At 46.6% G+C, this 16,412-nt stretch overlaps 1 protein-coding gene and 1 long non-coding RNA gene across 4 annotated transcripts in view; one reads left to right on the top strand and one right to left on the bottom strand.

Annotated features, from left to right (window-relative positions):
- Positions 1 to 13,275, bottom strand: part of ITIH2 (inter-alpha-trypsin inhibitor heavy chain 2) — a 34,453-nt gene extending 21,178 nt beyond the window's left edge. Inside the window, exons 1-9 of the mRNA XM_032220601.1 lie at positions 12,995 to 13,275; positions 9,992 to 10,066; positions 8,195 to 8,230; positions 7,642 to 7,814; positions 5,742 to 5,846; positions 4,991 to 5,153; positions 3,902 to 4,009; positions 1,169 to 1,297; positions 576 to 692 (exon numbers count right to left, since the gene is read on the bottom strand). Coding sequence (XP_032076492.1) covers positions 576 to 692; positions 1,169 to 1,297; positions 3,902 to 4,009; positions 4,991 to 5,153; positions 5,742 to 5,846; positions 7,642 to 7,814; positions 8,195 to 8,230; positions 9,992 to 10,066; positions 12,995 to 13,087 — 999 coding nt within the window. The 5' untranslated portion in view covers positions 13,088 to 13,275. The remainder of the gene's footprint in view (positions 1 to 575; positions 693 to 1,168; positions 1,298 to 3,901; positions 4,010 to 4,990; positions 5,154 to 5,741; positions 5,847 to 7,641; positions 7,815 to 8,194; positions 8,231 to 9,991; positions 10,067 to 12,994) is intronic.
- LOC116510935 lies at positions 9,563 to 16,152 on the top strand. Of its 3 annotated transcripts, none has more exons than XR_004255701.1 (3): positions 9,563 to 9,943; positions 10,747 to 10,823; positions 16,047 to 16,152. It is a non-coding gene; the product is annotated as an uncharacterized LOC116510935 (long non-coding RNA). The 3 variants fall into 3 exon arrangements; XR_004255700.1 differs by lacking the exon at positions 16,047 to 16,152 and adding an exon at positions 12,095 to 12,639; XR_004255702.1 differs by lacking the exon at positions 16,047 to 16,152 and adding an exon at positions 12,572 to 12,614.
- Positions 16,153 to 16,412: the final 260 nt, after the last annotated feature.

The following is a 16,412-nucleotide window of genomic DNA, read 5'->3' as shown; positions in this document are numbered from 1 at the left end:
CTGAAACGTCAAATAGAATCGGATATAAAAGTCCGTAAGGTTTTGCGCCCCACAGTCTCCTCCCTTGGAAATACGGCTGCTTTTAGCATCCCTGCTGAAGGGCATGTGCAGAAATGCAGAGTCTGAAATCGCCACAAGGGAGGAAAGGTTGGTGAAGGTGACCTCAGAATTATAACCTGTTGTGACCCAGGCTTCCCAAAAAAGCATAAACCACAATCTTAGTCCCCAAAACCCTCTTTTATTTATACGGCTGTGAATCAGGGTCATTCAGAGCCTGCAAGGCTTCACAAACAGGGAGGGGAAGGGGGAGGGGGAGGGAGGGGGAGAGGGAGGGAGGGAGGGGGAGAGAGAGGGAGGGGGGAGAGAGAGAGGGACATGGAGGGAGAGAGGAAATGAGGGAGTGGGAGAGGGAGGAAGAGGAAGGGAGTGGGAGAGAGAGTGGGAGAGAAGGAAAGGAAGTGAAGGAGTGGGGGAGGGGAGAGAGAGAGAGAATTGGAGAATAGCACTGATGTTTTAGGATCTTCTAGACTTTTTCCGTGCAGGAATTTCAACTCTTCCGGGGACGTTGCCGTCACCTGTTTCATTTTTATTCCCCACATGGAGCCGCTGACATCGATGACAAACAGGATGTTTTTCGGCAAAGGGTCCAAATCATCCGGAGCAAAGTAGTGGACAAAATACCCATTGAAGATCTGGAAAAGAAAGTTCCTTACCAATGAATTTCTCAAAGAACCCTAAAAGCTGGAGTTTCCTGCGGAGAAGAATCTTTCGCATATGTCTGTATGTAAGTTTCCTTCCTTCCTTCCTTCCTTCCTTCCTTCCTTCCTTCCTTCCTTCCTTCCTTCCTTCCTTCCTTCCTTCCCTCCCTCATTTCTTCCTTCCCTCCTCTCCCCTTCCTTCCTTCTTTCCTCCTTCCTTCCTTCCCTCCCTTCTTCCTTCCTTTCCCCCTTTCTTCCTCCCATCCCCTTCCTTCCCTCCCTCCTTCCTTTCTTCTCTTCCTTCCTTTCCTCCTCCCACTCTCCTTCCTTCCTGTCCTCCCTCCTTCCTTCCCTCCTCCCACTCTCCTTCCTTCCTTTCCTTCCTCCTTCCTTCCTTGGTTCCCTCCTCCCCCCCTTCCTTCCTTTCCTCCTTCTCCCAATCCCAGCCCTCAAGACCGTCAGCAAAGTACCTCCAGCTCTCCAGCTTTCGTCTCTCTGTTGACATCGTAGGTCACCACAAGATTGCCCTCCACAGCTGTGGTGGTACAATTGGAGCACTCCCGCTGCTGGGCCAGGCTCGGTTTGAAGGACACGTGTGCCTTAAAGGGCAAAGAGAACAGATAAAGTGAGAACTAGATTTAAAGTAAAAGTAAAGGTTCCCCTCGCACATACGTGGTAGTCGTTCCTGACTCTAGGGGGCGGTGCTCATCTCCATTTCAAAGCCGAAGAGCCAGCGCTGTCCGAAGACGTCTCCGTGGTCATGTGGCTGGCATGACTCAACACCAAAGGCGCACGGAACGCTGTTCCCTTCCCACCAAAGGTGGTTCCTATTTTTCTACTTGCATTTTTTACATGCTTTCGAACTGCTAGGTTGGCAGAAGGTGGGACAAGTCATGGGAGCTCACTCCGTTTCACGACGCTAGGGATTTGAACTGCCGAATTGCCGACCTTTCTGATTAACAAGCTCAGCGTCTTAGCCACTAAGTTTGGGGACTGTTCTGTATGGGTTTCAAGCAACATTTGAGTGTGAAATCTACATTCAGCAGGTATCCTTTTCAATGATCTCGTCCTTCCTCCTCCAGAAGCCCCACCTATAAGATTTATGAAACCAACATTATTGATTTACGCAACAGGCATCTGTTGCGCCTTTCGATTGTACTTCCAGCTCAGTGCAATTGAAAGTCCTCACGTATACGGATAGTCCTCAACTTACAAACACAACTGAGACCAGAGCAGAATTAATGCTAAGAAAGGGATAAAGGAGTTGCACCTGGTTTTATGACTCTTTTTGCCATGTTGCTAAGCAAATCTGTGCCATTCTTAAGCGAATTGTGTGGCTATTAAGCAAATCCAGCTTTCCCCATTGAGCCCTGGTGGCCCAGAGGTTAGACTGCAGGATTGCAGGCAAACTCTACCCACTGCCCGCAGTTTGATTCTCACTGGCTCAAGGTTGACTCAATTTTCCATCTTTCCGAGGTCGGTAAAATGAGGAGCCAGATTGTTGGGGGCAAATGGGCTGTAAACTGGCTAGAGAGGGCTGTAAAAGCACTGTGAAGTGGTATATAAGTCTAAGTGCTATTGCTAAGTGTTAAGGAAGGGAGGGAGGGAGGGAAAAGGAAAGGAAAGGAAGGGGAAGGAAGGAGAGGGGATTGAGGGTGCAAGAGAGGAAAGGGAGGTGGAGGCTGGAGAGGAAAGGGAGGGTGGGAAGAAAGGAAAGGAAAGGAAAGGGGAGGGGAGGGAGAGTGCAGGAAAGGAAAGGGGGGAGGAAAAAGGGAAAAAGGAAAGGAAAGGGGGAAAGAAGAAAGGAAGGGAGAAGGAAAGGGAGAGGAGAGGAAAGGAAAGGAAAAGGGAGGGAGGGAGGGAGGAAGGAAAGGAAAGGGGGGAGGAAAAAGGAAAGTGGGAAAGAAGAAAGGAAGGGAGAAGGAAAGGGGAGAGGAGAGGAAAGGAAAGGAAAGGAAAGGGAGGGAGGAAAAAGGAAAGGACAGGGGGAAAGAAGAAAGGAATGGGAAGGAAAGGGGAGAGGAGAGGAAAGGAAAGGAAAAGAGAGGGAAGGAGGGAGGGAGGAAGGAAAGGAAAGGAAAGGAGGGAGGAAAAAGGAAAGGGGGAAAGAATAAAGGAAGGGAGAAGGAAAGGGGAGAGGAGAGGAAAGGAAAGGAAAAGAGAGGGAGGGAGGACAAAGGAAAGGAAAGGAAGGGGAAGGAAGGGAGGATGGAGGGTGGAAGGAGAGGAAAGGGAATGATGGAGGGAAGACAGGAAAGGAAAGGGGAGGGGAGGATGGAAGGAAAGGAAAGGGGAGGAAAGAGGAAAAAAGGAAAGGGGGAAAGAAGAAAGGAAGGGAGAAGGAAAGGAAAGGGGAGAGGAGAGGAAAAGGGAGGGAAGGGGGAAGGAGAGAAAAGGGAGGGAGGAAAGGAAAGGAAAGGGGGAGGAAAAAGGAAAGGGGGAAAGAAGAAAGGAAGGGAGAAGGAAAGGGGAGAGGAGAGGAAGGGAAAGGAAAGGAAAAGGGAGGGAGGGTAGAAGGAGAGAAAAGGGAGGGAAGAAGAGAGGGAGGGAGGGAGGGAGGGAAGGAGGAAGGAAGGAAGGAAGGAAGGAAGGAAGGAAGGAAGGAAGGAAGGAAGGAAGGAAGGAAGGAAGAGCCCTGGTGGCACAGTGGTTCAAAAGGAGTATTTTTCAAAGGGCAACTGGACTTGGTTTTTCCTTGAAAATCTTTCACTTCTCATCCAAGAAGCTTCTTCCGTCCTGACTGAATAGTGGACAACGGAAGGACTTATATTCCTTGCAGTCACGTGGTCGTTAGCACTCTCTTCCTGAGTCTTATTGATGCCACAAAGGTATATACATCCATCTTCCACCCTTCGGTTAGAACCAAGGAAGCTTCTTATATGAGAAGCCAAACGTCTTCAAGAAAAAAGAAACCCCAGTTGCCTCTTGAAAAAAGAAACACCTTTGGGACAACCGTGACCTGGATGATCTGAGAATCCCCAAACTCAGTCTTAAAAATCAAAGCTAACATGAAGTCTTTCTGCTCCAATTCAACCAGGAGCATCTTCGGAGTAAAGGGGAAGGAGAAAGAAAATCAAGATTGCTTGCAAACACAATCGCAATATTTTCGACCCCTCGCAGGATGTCAAACCAGCTTGGATTCATAAGTAGGGATTGCTGAACATCCTTTCCACCCCCCCCTTCAAGAATTATTAATTTTTTACCTTTTTCTTTTCTTTGTTGACTGTAGCTGCATCGTTAAACTGCTCACTAAGGGTGTTAGGAACGTGGACAAAACTGATCCCCTGTGGTTCGACGATGTGGACATTCACCTATGGCCGTGGGATAGGAGAGAGATGAGAATAAAACGTCAGAAGAACAAAAAAATGACAACATCTCTGATTTTTTCTAAAAACAGGTCTGAAGGTAAATTTCGGCCTAGAAGTCGTTGTAAGTTGTAATTTTCATTGTAAGTCATCATGGTGTAAGCCAAGGAACCCATGTGGCCAAACTGACTTTACAATGGAAGGAAAGAAGGGAGGGAGGAGATGGAGGGAGGGAGGGAGGAGAGGAAAGGGAGGGAGGGAGGAGAGGAAGGGAGGAGAGGAAAGGGAGGGAGGAGAGGAAATTGAGAGGAAAAGGATAGGAAAGAAAGGGAGGAGGAGGGAGGAGAGGAAAGGGAGGGAGGAGAGGAAGGAAGGAGAGGAAAGAAAGGGAGGAAGGAGGGAGGAAGGAGAGGAAAGGGAGGGAGGAGAGGAAGGAACTGAAAGAAAGGGAGGAGGGAGGGAGGAGAGGAAAGGGAGGGAGGGAGGAGAGGAAGGAAGGAGAGGAAAGGGAGGGAGGAGAGGAAATGGAAAATGATAGGAAAGAAAGGGAGGAGGGAGGGAGGAAAGGGGGGGAGGGAGGGAGGAAAGGGGGGGAGGGAGGAAGGCAGAAGAGGAAAGGGAGGGAGGAGGGAGGAGAGGAAGGAAGGAGAGGAAAGAAAGGGAGGAAGGAGGGAGGGAAGAGAGGAAAGGGAGAGAGGAAGGGAGGAGTGGGAGGAGAGGAAGGAAGGAGAGGAAAGAAAGGGAGGGAGGGAGGAGAGGAAGGAAGGAAGGAGAGGAAAGGGAGAGAGGGAGGAAGGAAGGAGAGGAAAGAAAGGGAGGAAGGAAGGAGAGAAAGGGAGGGAGGGAGGAGAGGAAAGGGAGGGAGGAGAGGAAAGGGAGGGAGGGAGGATGGAGAGGGAAGGGCGGAGAAGGAGGGAAGGAGGGATGAAACAAGGAAAAAGTCACATTCCAACTTCAATTATTCCACAAATTTCTTCTTTTTTTAACCTCCAAATTTTTGGCCAGCCTCCCTGGATGCAGAGGGATGATATGTTCATAAGTTGACAGTTTCCTCCGGATGGATTCTTGATAGTGAATTTCAAACTGGACTTTGGTTCCACTTGGGACGTTGAGTTCCGCTTTGAAGTTCTCCATGTCAAAGGCGTTGCTCCTGGGTTAATTACACAAAGGATCCTCCTTATTGAAATGAAAACAACAAATTGCCCCCCCCCCCAGTTGCAATTGAGTAACGAAAGTAAAGGGGAATATTCTGAATACATATAACCCTCGACTTACAACCATTTCGTTAGTGATCACTCGAAGTTATGACGCCACTGAAAAAAGGGACTTATGACCATTCTTCACACTTAACGACCGTTGGTCACGGGATCAAAATTCAGACACTTGGCAATTGGTTTGTACTTATGACGGTGGCAGTGCCCCTGGGGTCACGCGATCCTGTTTTGTGACCTTCTATCCAGCAAAATCAAGGGGGAAGCCAGATTTACTTAACCACCGTGTTCCTAATTTAGCAACTGCAGTGATTCACTTAACAACGGTAGCAAGAAAAGTAGTAAACTGGGCAAAATTCACTTAACAAACTGTCTCACTTAGGAACATCATTTGGGGGGGCGGGATCACACGTCGAGGATTATCCAATTGTCCAGGCTTTAAAGTAGCCAGAGGTGCTGCCCATCCTTTCTTGACCCTGCCCTTTCCAGAGCCCCACGGCAGGACAAAGGGAACCAGGGTTACCTACCTGAGGATGGCAGCAGCTTTGCCCTTGGCCCTCGCCTCGGCATACTGCGATCGAGCAGCCGATTTCTCCTTGATTGAGCTCGTAAATGTGATACCGTTGAAGTTCCTGTAGAACAGGAAAGAAGCAGAAGCAGCACTCACAATCAGTCACCTGTGAGATGGGCAGCTATAAGAACAGAACAGAACAAAACAGAACAGAACAGAACAAGGAATGGAATTAGGAAGGGAAGGGAACAGAACAGAACAGAACAGAATATAGAATAGAACAGAACAGAATGGAACAGAACGGAAGGGAACAGGAACGGAAGGGAACAGAACAATATAGGATAGAACAGAACAGAACGGAATGGAATGGAACGGAATGAGAACGGAATGGGAATGGAACAGAACAATATAGAACAGAATAGAATGGAAGGGGAGGGGAGGAAACAGGAATGGAACGAAACGAACAGAACAACATAGAACAGAATGGAATGGAATGGAATGAGAGCAGAATGGGAATGGAACAGAACAATATGGAACAGAATAGAACAGAACGCAATGCAATGCAATGCCATACAATAGGAGGTCTATATATATCTTCAGTATATGTAAAAGCGAAAACCACTTACACTGTGATCACGAAATCTCCAGAACTGTAAAGCCTACAAACTTGAAATTTGGCACATATGTTCCTCTTGGCCTCTAGGTGCTTGGTAAGAAAGGGTTTTTCGAAATGACCATCAGATCTTTAGTATTTCCTATAGTATTACTAACACGCTCTGATGCTAAGGAGTTAGATGTTCTACTCCCCCTCCCAACCTGAAAATAACTCTGTTTCAACTGCCACTTGGACGTGGGCAAGGCCAGCGCATGATTCATCCGGCCTGCAGGCTGGGAGTTTGGAGAGGAGCCTGGGGGAGAGAAGGGGATAAGATAGAAGAGGTTTCTGTGGGGCCAGCCTGGGGGAGAGAAGGGAAGAGGAGAGGCTTCTTTGGGGCCAGCCTGAAGGAGAGAAGGGGAGAGGAGAGGGTAGGAGAGGTTCTTTGGGGCCAGCCTGAGGGAGAGAAGGGGAGAGGAGAGGTTTCTGTGGGACCAGCCTGAGGGAGAAAAGAGGAGAGGAGAGGGGCTTTTTGGGGGCCAGCCTGAGGGAGAAAAGGGGAGAGGAGAGGGGCTTTTTTGGGGCCAGCCTGAGGGACAGAAGGGGAGAGGAGAGGAGAGGGGCTTCTTTGGGGCCAGCCTGAGGGAGAGAAGGGGAGAGAAGAGGAGAGGAGAGGGGCTTCCTTGGGGCCAGCCTGAGGGAGAGAAGGGGAGAGAAGAGGAGAGGAGAGGGGCTTCCTTGGGGCCAGCCTGTGGGAGAGAAGGGGAGGAGAGGGGCTTCTTTGGGGCCAGCCTGAGGGAGAGAAGTGGAGAGGAGAAGCCGCTGGTAACTACTCATTAATTTTCAAGCTGTTAGTGTCGATTTATCAGCCTGAGGGAGAGAAGAGGAGAGGGGCTTCTTTGGGGCCAGCCTGAGGGATAGAAGGGGAGAGGAGAGGAGAGGGGCTTCTTTGGGGCCAGCCTAAGGGAGAGAAGGGGAGAGGAGAGGGGCTTCTTTGGGGCCAGCCTGAAGGAGAGAAAGAGAGAGGAGAGATTTCTGTGGGACCAGCCTGAGGGAGAGAAGGGGAGAGGAGAAGCCGCTGGTAACTACTTATTAATTTTCAAGCTGTTAGTGTCGATTTATCAAGCCCAATCACATAGTTTCGTAGCGGAGCACGGGTATTCAGCTAGTAGAACATATCATCTAGTAATGTTTCCTGTATGGTCAACCGATCAATCTTGCAAGCTGGAAAGCACCAATTTCCGACCCGCTTAGCCTGGGATGAACCCATTTAGCCTACGAAAAAAAATTAAATGGGCGAACTAGTTTTCCTCCAACTTACATAGTGAAATTGTGGATAAAGGCCTCTTTGGGGACCTGGACATCAAAGGCCAGATTCTGCGGGCGCTTGGCTCTGTTTTCCACTATGGTCTGGACCATCGTGTTGGCCATGCGGGACGTGATGGTGGACTGGATCTTGTAGCTGTGGAGGATGATTTTGTCATCACCGAGAAGCTGAAATGATGAAAACAAGGCATGGAGCATCAACAAAGGAAGAGCAGGGATTCCATGTATGGTCCCAGGAACATCCCTATCCTGGCTATTTTATTGTTGACATGATTAAAGTTGAGATGAGATCCAACCAGAGGGAGGTTGTAGAACAAGTCACGATGACATAAATGCCTTGACTTGCTTGGAAAGCTTTTCCTCCATTGTCATTTCGGCATCCCGTGACAACATTGCACCATAAAAACGCACCAGGTTAATAATATTCCAATTTCCCTCTTGGACAGCAAAAACAAGAAGCCTTAAGCAAACGGTAGGATTGATCTCCTGCTAATGGTTAACTGGGAAGTGAGAAGGAGAAGAGGACAAAAACCGACACGAAAACTCACCAGTTCTTCCTCCTCTTCAGAGTCGGAGGTGCTTCTCTGGAAAGAAAATAAGCTGGTTTAGACAAACCATGATGAACAACCTTGTTATTTGGACCGCTTTGAACGCTGATGAAACCATTCTACGGCGTTCAGACACGGTTATCAAAATATTTCAAAAATAACTCGCCTGTCAGCAGAGTGCTTTGAACTTTAACTTAGCTGGCGTTGACCCTGTTAACTATTTCTCTCTCTCTCTCTCTCGGATATGTGCAGGTAATCCTCGACTTATCACAGTTCGTTTAGGGACCGTTCAAAGTTACAACGGCACTGAAAAAAAGTGACTGAGGACTATTTTTCACACTTATAACTGTGGCAGCCTCTCCCCGTGGCCACGTGATTCACATTTGGGTGCCTGACAGCTGGTTCGTATTTATGACGGTTGCTGTGTCCTGGGGGGATCATGTGTGATCCCCTTTTGCGACCTTCAGACAGGCAAAGTCAATGGGGAAGCCGGAGTCACTTAACAACCATGTTACTAACGTAAGAACTGCAGTGATTCCTCTTAACAACGTCGTAAAATGGGGCAAATTTCATTTAACAAATTTCTCATTTAACATCATGAATAGAATAGAATAGAATAGCAGAGCAGAGCAGAGCAGAGTTGGAAGGGACCTTGGAGGTCTTCTAGTCCAACCCCCTGCCTAGGCAGGAAACCCTATGCCGTTTCAGACAAATGGCTATCCAACATCTTCTGAAAGACTTCCAGTGTTGGGGCATTCACAACTTCTGGAGGCAACTTCTGTTCCATGGATTAATTGTTCTCACTGCCAGGAAATTTCTCCTCAGTTCTAAGTTGCTTCTCTCCTTGATTAGTTTCCACCCATTGCTTCTTGTTCTGCCCTCAAATGCCTTGGAGAATAGGTTGACTCCCTCTTCTTTGCGGCAACCCCTGAGATATTAGAAGATGCTATCGTGTCTCCCCTAGTCCTTCTTTCTATTAAACTAGACATACCCAGTTCCTGCAACCGTTCTTCATATGTTTTACCCTCCAGTCCCCTAATCCTCTTTGTTGCTCTTCTCTGCACTCTTTCTAGAGTCTCCACATCTTTTCTACATTGTGGCGACCAAAACTGAATGCAGGATTCCAAGTGTGGCCTTACCAAGGCCTTATAAACAAGGCCTTATAAACAAGGCATTATAATAATCGTATTACTACTAAAGCTTCCCATGATCTTGATTCTATCTCTACGTTAATGCAGCCTAGGATGCAGCCTGGGGTTTTTTTTGGCAGCTGCATCACACTGCTGGCTCATATTTAAGTGATTGTCCAGCAGGACTCCAAGATCTCAAGAAAGGTCATAAAATGGGGCAAAATTCCCTTATTTCATACATTTCTCACTTAGTGACAGAAATTTTGGGCTCAATTGTGGTCGTGAGTCAAGGACTATCTGTAGTTGATTGATTGGAGAGTGCGGGCTCCTGCATGAGGCAATCTACATTGTGATTGGTTGTCGGGTGAGAAGAGGGAGTTTCCCTTTTTCCCCGCCTTTTTTCTTCTGTCTGCTCTGAGATTTACCTGAGAATTTACCTCAGGATGCAGTGATGTGCCTAACTATCTTGTTTGCTGTATATAGAGATCAGGGGTGGGTTTCAAAAATTGTTGGATGGGTGTGGCCTCCTTTGTGGGAGTGGCTTGCCACCCATGTGACCGGATGGGAGTGGCTTGACACTCATGTGACCGGGTGGGAAGAAGCTGACATTTGTGAGAAGGTATGTGGCTGTTCGGTTTGCAAAACTATAAAGTAAATTCATCGGTACCTGAAATCTGCCCCTTCGCAGCTGGGGGCTTGAGATGAAGCCCCTCGTCTCCCAGTCAAACAGCTCTGCCAGTTTCTGGAAGGAAAACCACGGAGAAGATCAGAAAAAGGGGAACCACAAACAGGATTATGAAATCAAATTGAAAACAAATGTCCCATCATTATTGGGAGCAATGCAGAATGCTTAAGGGCTGTGAGCTTAAGAGCACAACATACAATATTTATTTATTTTGCCTTTGGATGGCTTGCCTTCAGAAGTTTTGGCTGCTTTTATTACTGGAGGTTTATAAGAGATTGGACATTTGTCCAGAATAATATAGGGTCTTCTGCTTGAGCAGGGGGTTGGACTAGAAGACCTCCATGGTCCCTTCCAACTCTGTTATAATCTTTCTCTTTGGCAGATTAGACACAACCAGTTTCTGAAATTGTTCATTGTACATTTTAACTTCCAATCCCCTAATCATCTTCATTGCTCTTCTCTGCACTCTTTCCAGAGTCTCAACATCTTTTCATATTATGACAACCAAAACTGGATGCAACATTCTAAATGTGGTCTCACCAAGGGCCTTATAAAATGGCACTAACATTTTTTGTGCTCTTGATCTGGCTGATCCCTGTCTTGACTCTCTGGTCTCTGTTCTGGTTTGAGGCCAGATTAGGGTGTCCTGATTTTGGGGTACACAAAGTAGTGTTAAGCAAAGATACTAATTAGGCTCTCCAACTTAGCTCTCTCTTTCTTTCTCACATCATCGGTAGGTGGGAAAGCATCCACTGATCTTGGCAGTGACAAATGGCTGGACTCACAGATTATTTTTCAGGGAGACACTAACCAGGTAAGGTAAAACTTAAAAGATGCAGTAAGAATGGAATGGAGTAGAGTGGAGTGGAGTAGAGTAGAGTAGAATAGAATAGAATAGAATAGAATAGAACAGAACAGAACAGAACAGAACAGAACAGAATAGAAAACTAGGAATAGACTAGGAATAGAAAGGAAAGAAAAGGGAAGGGATCGAATAGGATAATCTGGCAAGTGTGATTAGACACACAAGGAATTTGTCTCTGGTGCAAAAGCTCTCGGTGAACGTACAAAACAACAGAGTAATAATGATCACAACAATTTATCAATAGGAGTAGGCAACAGCAAAGGTGAGAAGGCTAATAGTAATATAGCACTACTATACGAGTAAATATCATTAGACATAAGAAAGTGACTTGAAAATTAGGTGTTCAACAGAGTGATGGCATGGGGGAAACAAGTTCCTGTGTCTAGTTGTTTTGGTGTGCAATATTCTGTAGCAGCTTCCTAACGGGAGGAGTTTAAACACTTTATATCCAGGATATGGGGGTGGGGGGGGGGTGGGGGGTTCTGCAGATATTTTCTCAGCCCTCCTTCTGATTATGCAGTATACAGATCCTGAATGGATGGCACGTTGCTTGCAATAGGTTTTTCTGCAGTCCTAACTATCCGTTGAAGTCTGTGCCTGTCGTGTTCGGTTGCTGGGTCAAACTATACAGTTATGGAGGTACAAAGGACGGACTCAAGAATTCCTCTTTATAACTCTATAGTAAACCATGTGGTTTACTTGGTTTAGTGTTAACCTCACTCGAATGGAGTTTTGTGTGTATGTGCGTGGTTTAGCATGTTTCCAGAATAACAGAATGTAAGAGCTGGAAGGGAGCTTGGAGATCATCTAGTCCGACAGATTTGCCATAGCAGAAATCCACAGCAACAATCCCCATCTTACAACATTTGTCCTATTTAGTCAGCTGATCACTGTGCGCCTGGCGTATCTAGAAAAAGCCTACACTATATTGTATTCCACAAAATATTTCCAATGGGATATTGACTTGATTCACCTGTTAGGTAAATTTAAAAATCTTGTAGAGAATACATGCAATCCTCAACTTAGAACAGGTCACTTAATGGCCATTGGAAGTTACAATTACACCAGAAAAAGAGAGAGATTTATGACTGGTCCTCACATTTACAACTATGCACACTGAGAGCATATGCACCAAAGACAAATTCCTTGTGTGTTGGCCAATAAAGAATTCTATTCTGTTCTGTTCTGTTCTGTTCTATTCTATTCTATTCTATTCACAGCATTCTCCACTATCATGGGATCAAAATTTGGACACTTGGCAACCAACACACATTTTACAAGTGTTGCAATGTCCGGCTGTCATCTAATCATCATTTGTGACCTGCCCAGCTGGCTTCTGGCAAGCCAAGTCAACAGAGAAGTCAGATTCATTTAACAACCGGGTGACTAACTTAACAACTGCAGAGATTCACTTAACAACTGTGGCAAGAAAGGTCTCAAAATCGGGCAAAACTCGCTTAACAACTACGTGGGAACAGACGTTTTGGGTTCGATTGTGCTTGTAAGTTGAGCACTACCTGTATTGCATTGGTGCAAGCCCCTTCAACATTGTTGGGCCTCCTTTTAGAAGACATGGATCTCTTCTCGCACCTGAATCTTTCTATTAATCAATAATAGGATTGAAAGTTATATGGAGATCATTTCTACAAGAGCATGCAAGGCGAGGAATAATAAAGACAGTTCAATCTTCGTTTCAGGTAAAGGTTCCCCTCGTACATATGTGCTAGTCGTTCCTGACTCTAAGGGGCGGTGCTCATCTCCGTTTCAAAGCCAAAGAGCCAGAAATTGTCCGAAGACGTCTCCGTGGTCATGTGGCCGCCATGACTAAACACCAAAGGCGCACGGAACATTGTTACCTTCCCACCAAAGGTGGTCCCTATTTTTCTACTTGAATTTTTATGTGCTTTCGAACTGCTAGGTTGGCAGAAGCTGGGACAAGTCACAGGAGCTCACTCCGTTATGCGGCCCTAGGGATTCGAACTACCGAACTGCTGACCTTTTTGATCAATAAGCTCAGCATCTTAGCCACTGCGCCACCGTGTCTTCAATTAGACAATTATATTAACTTCAACTCCCTGTAGACCCGCAAGGTTGATTGCCCCAGGATTAAAAACTCTTACCTCTGGGTCTTCTTCCACAACAAATTCAAAACTCTGGATTTCCGTCACAATCAGCAGCTGCAGCACCACAAAACAAGCCACAAGAAGCTTCATTTTCTTCCCCTTCACCTTCCAGAGAACAGGGAAGATTTAATACGTCCAGTCCAACAACATACAGAGCCGAGGGTGGGCTTTTCCCCGTGATAGATCCAAGTTCAAAGAACTGTGAGGATGTTCTTGTGGGAAAAAGGCAAACCACAAATCCTCTTGGTTGTGTAGTGTTTTGCAGGCTCTTTAGCAAGTCCAACCTTGTTTGGGCAAAAGCAAATATTTGCCCAGCAATGCAGGGGGAGGCCACGGGTCAGGGGCTGTGCAAAGGCCCAAGTCTCTTGATAATGGCTTCAGAACAACAAAATAACAGAGTTGGAAGGGACCTTGGAGGTCTTCTAGTCCAACCCCCTGCTCCAGCAGGAGACCCAATCCCATTTCAGACAAATGGTTGTCCAATGATCTTCTTAAAAAAAACCTCCAGGGATGGAGCACCCACAACTTCTGGAGGCAAGTCGTTCCACTGGTCAATTGTTTGGTTCCACCACAAAACCGCGGACGACAAAATCGCGGTTGACGAAAGCGCGCATTTGACGTCATCACAGCGCGACGAAAACATCGCGCTGTGATCGAAAAATGTAAAAATAAAGCGAAAACCTTACCCTAACCCCCCCAAACCTAACCCTAAACCTAACCCTAAACCTAACCCTTAACCTAACCCTAAATCTAACCCTAAACCTAACTGTTAACGTAACGCTAAACCTAACGCTAACCCTTAACCTAACGCTAAACGTAACCCTAACGCTCTAAACCTAACCCTAACCCTTAACCTAACCCTAACCCTAACCCTAAACCTAACCCTTACCTTTATGTGAATCGGCTTGCTTTAATTTAATTTTTATTTCAATTTTTAATTTTTTTCGTCGCCCTGTGATGACGTCAAATGCGCGCTTTCGTCGATCGTGCTTTTGTGGACCGCGGTTTTGACGGGTCACGAATTGTTCTGCCAGGAAACTTCTCCTTAGTTCTAGGTTGCTTCTCTCCTTGATTAGTTTCCATCCGTTGCTTCTTCAGATGCATTGGAGAGTTGGTGGGCCCCCTGTTCTTTGAGGCAACCCCACAAACATTGGAACACTGGTATCGGGTCACCGCTAGTTTTTCTTACGCTACAGACCTACCCACAGCATTCCTGCCATCGTTCGTCATGTGTTTATCCTCCAGACCTCTAATCATCTTTCTTACTCATCTTTCTTACTGGATAGGCCGAGGTTCTCGTTCCCCATTCTTCACCCCACTTGTTTTGCCCTATACGGCTGGGCTGAAGAGCTTTAAAAACCATGGAGAAAAAGATCGGATGCAATCAGAAAAGAATGGGCCACAAAGATCTGCAGCAGTTCTGTGGATTAGAGAAGCTGGACTGACGATACTATGGACCAGGAATGGGGCAGAAGATGCTGGATTATAAGGTTGGAAGCCCAAGTCCTAGCCTCAGTTTAGCCAGAGGGGGCTATGGATCAATTGTTATGGCCCACCAGCAGCCAGCGGAGCTGGCAGCAGATTCGGAGAGTGAGGAGGTTGGGGAGGAACCTGGGTCAGTCCTGGAGTCTGGTGAGGGCTCTGTGTTGTAAGCAGAGAGGGGGTCAGGACTGTATGCCAGTTATCAGCTGCCTTCAGAGTCAGACATCAGTGGGGCAGACAAACAGCTGGAGCCTGTTCCCAGTGTGCGCATGCGCAGAGTTGCCAGACGAAGGGAACAGCTAAAGAACAAGGGTCGACTTGGGAGTAAAGCCACAGGTGGGCGGTGAATGGCCCCTCCCAGAGGAAATAAAAGAGGAGCGAAAGGGGAGTGGCGTTTGCAGGAGACAATTAGTTCGATTACTTGGTTCGTGACTCTCCTGGCAGCCTGTCAGCTCTCTAAGCCAGATAAGGTGTGTGACTGTACATTTTCCATGTACAAGATTTTCGTTCAACCTGTGGAGATGTGATTTGTCACTCGAAATAAGTGGGTTCCTGGGTTGTGGCTTCATATCATTGCGCAAATCCACCCCGTCGTGAATTATTCAACAATGGCTCAACAAATACAGTCTTGCAGATAGTAATGGATGTATTTGGCACAAATATTGCTGGTTCCCTGTGAAGGCACCGCAATGAAGCACCTTCTTGTCAAATCTGCATTTGGCCAACCTAGCTGGAATTTGAACTCTGCACGTGACCTATTTCCGTGCAGTTGGACTTTGGTGGAATGAAGCTATTTCTTTATATATATGTATATTTGCTAAATGGTTCTCTGCAGCCAAAGAGGGCATCCAAAGGACACCCTCTAAGTTTTCAGTGGTTTAAAGTTAGGGCAGATAGCTTCTCTCGCAGTATCTAAGGAGAAACTGAGTTAATACAGAAACCTCTGGTCCCAGATGGGATTAATATACAGGTAGGTAGTCCTCAATTTACAACAAAAACGGAGCCCAAAATTTATGTTGTTAAGTGAGACATTTGTTGAGTGAGTTTTGCCCCATTTTACAACTATTCTTGTTATAGTTTTTAAGTAAATTCCTGCAGTTGTTAAGTACAACATGGTTGCTAAGTGAATCCGGCTTCCTCGTTGACTTCGCTGCTCAGAAGGGGTCACATGACCCCAGGACACTGCAACCATCATAAACATGAACCATTTGCCAAGCATCTGAATTTTGATCACATGACCATGCTGCAACGGTCGTAAGTATGAAAAACGGTAATGAATCACATTTTTCAGTGCCGTTGTAACTTCGAACAGTCACTAAATGAATTGTAAGTCAAGGGTTATCTGTAATTCCCTTGGGCTGTGTTTACCTAGACAGCCACTAGGTGGCAGAACGCCCTAAAGGAAGAACATTGCAGATTCTCCACTGAGCTGGCGGTAAATTCATATCTGGTTTACAACATCATTTCACTTGTATGTTCGTTGTACATTGTGGGTGCCTTATGGAAGTCTTCTTCAACCCTTGTGATATACCCTTCCAAACCTGTAGTATCTTCACTCAACCCTCAGGAGCAACTCAATCAAAGACCCAATAGCTTCATGACACAAAGAAGAGGGAGTCAAGCTATTCTCCAAAGCATCTGAAGGCAGGACAAGAAGCAAGGATGGAAGCTAATCAAGGAGAGAATTAACCAGCAGTTCGGCAGTTCTATTCTCACCAGCTCAAAGTTGCCTCATCCTTCCAAGGTCGGTAAAACGAGGACCCAGATTGTTGGGGGCAAGAGGCTGACTCTGTAAACCGCTTAGAGAGGGCTGTAAATCACTGTGAAGTGGAATATAAGTCTAAGTGCGTTTGCTATTGCTTCCGATATCTCAGGGGCTGCCACAAAGAAGAGGGAGTCCAACTATTCTCCAAAGCACCTGAGGGTAGAACAA

The sequence above is a fragment of the Thamnophis elegans genome, chromosome 7 (assembly GCF_009769535.1).
Source record: "Thamnophis elegans isolate rThaEle1 chromosome 7, rThaEle1.pri, whole genome shotgun sequence".
In the NCBI taxonomy this organism is placed as follows: Eukaryota; Metazoa; Chordata; class Lepidosauria; order Squamata; family Colubridae; genus Thamnophis; species Thamnophis elegans.
The sequence above is the reverse complement of the archived record's forward strand: the minus strand, read 5'-3'. Positions and strand labels throughout refer to the sequence as shown.